General features: G+C 58.2%; 2 protein-coding genes across 2 annotated transcripts in view; one reads left to right on the plus strand and one right to left on the minus strand.

The window, feature by feature from the left end:
• The window catches only part of ERGIC3 (ERGIC and golgi 3), a 13,998-nt gene extending 12,124 nt beyond the window's left edge, over positions 1–1,874 (plus strand). Inside the window, exons 9-13 of the mRNA XM_010854906.1 lie at positions 247–343; positions 420–484; positions 1,175–1,311; positions 1,388–1,443; positions 1,640–1,874. Coding sequence (XP_010853208.1) covers positions 247–343; positions 420–484; positions 1,175–1,311; positions 1,388–1,443; positions 1,640–1,719 — 435 coding nt within the window. The 3' untranslated portion in view covers positions 1,720–1,874. The remainder of the gene's footprint in view (positions 1–246; positions 344–419; positions 485–1,174; positions 1,312–1,387; positions 1,444–1,639) is intronic.
• A 1,702-nt stretch (positions 1,875–3,576) lies between these two features.
• LOC104999444 (fer-1-like protein 4) overlaps positions 3,577–3,728 on the minus strand; it is a 46,682-nt gene continuing 46,530 nt past the window's right edge. Inside the window, 1 exon segment of the mRNA XM_010855016.1 lies at positions 3,577–3,728. This exon segment is cut by the window's right edge and continues 1 nt beyond it. Coding sequence (XP_010853318.1) covers positions 3,627–3,728 — 102 coding nt within the window. The 3' untranslated portion in view covers positions 3,577–3,626.

Genomic DNA, 3,728 nt, shown 5'->3' on the forward strand with positions numbered 1-3,728 from the left:
TGTTTGTCTCACGTGGGGGTGCAGCCACAACCTCAAACTCTGCAGCCCCATGAGCCCCCAGACCCTGAGGAAGGAGTTCCTAGGTGGGGGTTGGGAGTGTCTGTCTCAGGCAGGTTCTCCAAGGGAAGACCCATCTCCGCACACCCACTCCCCAGACCCAGGGGCCCCTGTGTGAAAAGCCTTTGAGAGGGTGGGGCCTGTTGGGGCCTCAGGTGCTCGGAGGCCCAGGGCTGGTGTTGCTTGCAGATCAACATGACCCACTACATCCGGCACCTGTCATTTGGGGAGGACTACCCGGGCATTGTGAACCCCCTGGACCACACCAATGTCACGGCACCCCAAGGTACCAGCCCGGGAGGTAGCCCCCAGCGGCCCAAGCCCTGCTCGCACCCACACCCAGTGCCCTCTTCTCCCCACAGCCTCCATGATGTTTCAGTATTTTGTGAAGGTGGTGCCCACAGTGTACATGAAGGTAGACGGAGAGGTGAGTCCGAGGGGGCCCAGACTTCAGGGCACCCTCTGGTGCCAAGCCCGTGAATTCCTTCAACCTGGGAAGTGACGTCCTGCTCTTACCCCATATGATGGGTGACAGGCTGAGGCTCGGAGGGGGCTGGGTGATTTGCCCCATAGCTAGAGCTCAGGCCCCAGGCTGTCAGATTTCAGAGCACTTTTTCTACTTGCCGTCCACTCCTCCCGTGTACACTGTCCGCCTCTCTGTCCCCCACAGTCTGCCCTGGGCCAGGGGCTAGCCAGGCTGACCCTTCCATGCCCCTCCCTCCTGTCTCTCCTGTGGCCTGTGGAGCAGCATCTCTGCAGACGGGTAGAATGTGTGAGGACTGAGTGGAGAGGATGCCAGGCCTAGCATTGCCCGGGGTTCACGGTGCAGCCTTGAAGAGTTGCTATTCTCCCCAGCTAAGAGGGTCCACCATGCGGAGCTGGGATTGGTAACCCGTAAAGAGCTGGTGACTGGAGGGAAAGCGGGGATGGTCAGGCTGCACGAGGGCGTTGAGGTGGTCCCCGGGCCTTGCGGTGTTTGATTCCAGCACGGGGCCTCGCTTTCTCCTCCACACAGTCAAGGCACTGCCAAACCAGGGCCCGGAGCAGTGGGTAGGACTGCGGGGTTGGGAGCCAGGTCACAGACCTGGCCCTGGTCCAGTCTCCCCTCCTGTGCCAGGTGCTGAGGACAAATCAGTTCTCTGTGACTAGACATGAGAAGGTCGCCAACGGGCTGATGGGCGATCAGGGGCTTCCCGGCGTCTTCGTGCTGTACGAGCTCTCGCCCATGATGGTGAAGTTGACAGAGAAGCACAGGTGAGGGCCGGGGAAGGGAGGGGCCTGGGCCTGCAGGGAGCAGGGTGCCTGCTGACCTCCCCTGCCCTTCTGCCAGGTCCTTCACACACTTCCTGACCGGCGTGTGCGCCATCATCGGGGGCATGTTCACAGGTCAGAAGCTGTGGGGTGTCTGTCTGGGGTTGAGGGCGTGGTGGGGAGTGGAAAGCTTGACACCCCCTCCACCCAATCGGGTTTTGGTTGAGGGAGGAGGGGCACTTGAAGGGCCCCTGGCCAGTCAGGTGACAAGGCCCGGAGGTCAAACCAAGGGCCCACCTGGGCCAGTGCCAGCCTTTGTCTCTCTCCCCAGTGGCCGGACTCATCGACTCTCTCATCTACCACTCAGCTCGAGCCATCCAGAAGAAAATTGATCTAGGGAAGACAACATAGTTGTCTGTCTCCCCACTCCTCCCCTCTTTTTCCTGTTTCTCTTTGACTTTGGGGTCGTTTTCCCAGCCTCTTCTTACCCTACTCCCCCACCCCACCCCCATTCAAAGAGGCAGTTGCAGCTCCCGGTTGTTGGTAAATCTATTGATTGTGATATACTCGCTGGTCTCAGTGTGGTTCTTGGGTCTCGCTGGAGTGTGGGAACAACCCCTCATTGCAGCCACTTACTGAAGGCAGTCAGGACTAGCAGACCAGAGCAGGTGGCTCTGGGAGCCCCATGTGGACATCCCCAGCTTATTATTATTCAAACCAGACTGATGTCCACTCCACAGCCCTGTCGTCAGTCCTCCCACTGTGGTCTTCGGGCTTTTTGGGTTCAGCCCCAGGGCTAAGATGGAACTCTCCAGGATGAGCTTCAAGTCACCGGAGCTCCCAAGCTTGTGAGTTTCCGACCCTATTGGTTACGGGTCCTGTGTGCAGGCTGGGACTTGCCCCCCTAGTGGAGGCTAAAGCTGGGGCCCCTCCCTGCCACCCTGGGCACAGTCACCTGATCCTCTCCTGCTTAATGACCCTGCTCCGTGCCAAGCCCGTCCTGGCTCCTGGTGTCCAAGGGGGGTCCAGCCAGGTCCTTTGCAATTCCCTGGGTGGACACAGAACTGAAAAACAGGGAGGGAAGGTAGTGGTGCTGCCAGGGCTAGCATTAGACCTTGGCTCTGGGCCTTGTCAGGGCTTTTCATCAGAGCCCTTCAGACGTGTAGGGAACCAGTCGTAAGACCTCACTACTGCACAGCCCAGGGAACCAGGGATTTAAAAAGCTGGGGAGTTTCAGTGTAAGACAGTAGAGGGGGGAGAAACAAAGTAGAGCAATGGCCAGAATACTTCTTGAAGCAGACGGACATGAGACCCAGCTCTGACTTGGCCACTTTCGAGCTGTGACCTTGGATGTGTTATTGATGGGCACTTGTCTATAAATTGTGGATGATGTTGTCAACTTCAGTGAGTCCTGTTTTTTTGGTCACCCAGGAACCATTTCCCCTATTAACAGTATCCTGGGTTTCCTCTGGGCACCTCCCTGCCCACCCCGTCAGCTTGTGTGATTTTTGAGGAGGGTTGATTTCCCACCCTAAGCTCCAGGGGAGGGCCTCAGTCAGCATGCCCCATCCCTGCTGGCCCCAGTGACCCAGAACAAGCCAGGCTCCACCAGGACTAGGAAATCTTTCCTCCTGGACGTGAAGATGGGGAGAGTTGGGGTTGCTGCAGCCATCCTATACTTCCAGGGACAGACCATCTTCGTAAATGAGCTTCCCCTGAGAACAGCAGCGCCAGGCTCAGAGGCAGAGAACCAGTCTCAGTGACATTGTCTGAACCCTGTGACCAACAGCGCCTGAAACCCACCACATCCTGGGAATTACCACTGTGGAAGCCACAACAGTCCCTTTTTGCTTCAGCCAGCTTGGGTTGGGATTTCTGTCACTTGGAACCAAGTGTCCTGAGTGACCTGCCTACTCTCACGGTTACAAGTTCATGAAGCACACCGAGGGTTTAGCTGTCATGGAGCAGCAGCAGCCACTGGCAGGGCAGGGGGGCTGCTCAGGGGGCCTGACCCCTCAGTGGCCAGGCCTCCTCAGCAGGGAACCCCCCCTGGGTCCTATTCCTCCTGGCAGTAGGGCCATGTGGGCAGCACCGCCCCCATCCTGTGTATTAGTCCAGTGACCCCCAACACCCAAGGTCACCCAGGAACACCTCTATTCTCTGCCCCGAGCGTTACTTATTATCTGCCGTGGGTGTGCAGGTAACAAGAGTGGATTCCCTGGAAGGTTAGGGCAGAGGAAACAGGGCAACTCCAGGATGGCTCCTGTTGGTGGGAAGGAGGCCAGAGCTGGCATTACGGGATGAGTGTCCACGGTGAGTTAGGGGCGGTGGAGGGGGCGGAAGATGACCTGGCTGATCTGCCCGGGCATGGTATAAAAGACGAGGAGGAGGAAGACAGTGATCAGTGCCAGCAGCAGCAG

This window comes from Bison bison, unplaced genomic scaffold (genome assembly GCF_000754665.1).
Source record: "Bison bison bison isolate TAMUID 2011002044 unplaced genomic scaffold, Bison_UMD1.0 scf7180017864352, whole genome shotgun sequence".
NCBI classification, from domain to species: Eukaryota; Metazoa; Chordata; class Mammalia; order Artiodactyla; family Bovidae; genus Bison; species Bison bison.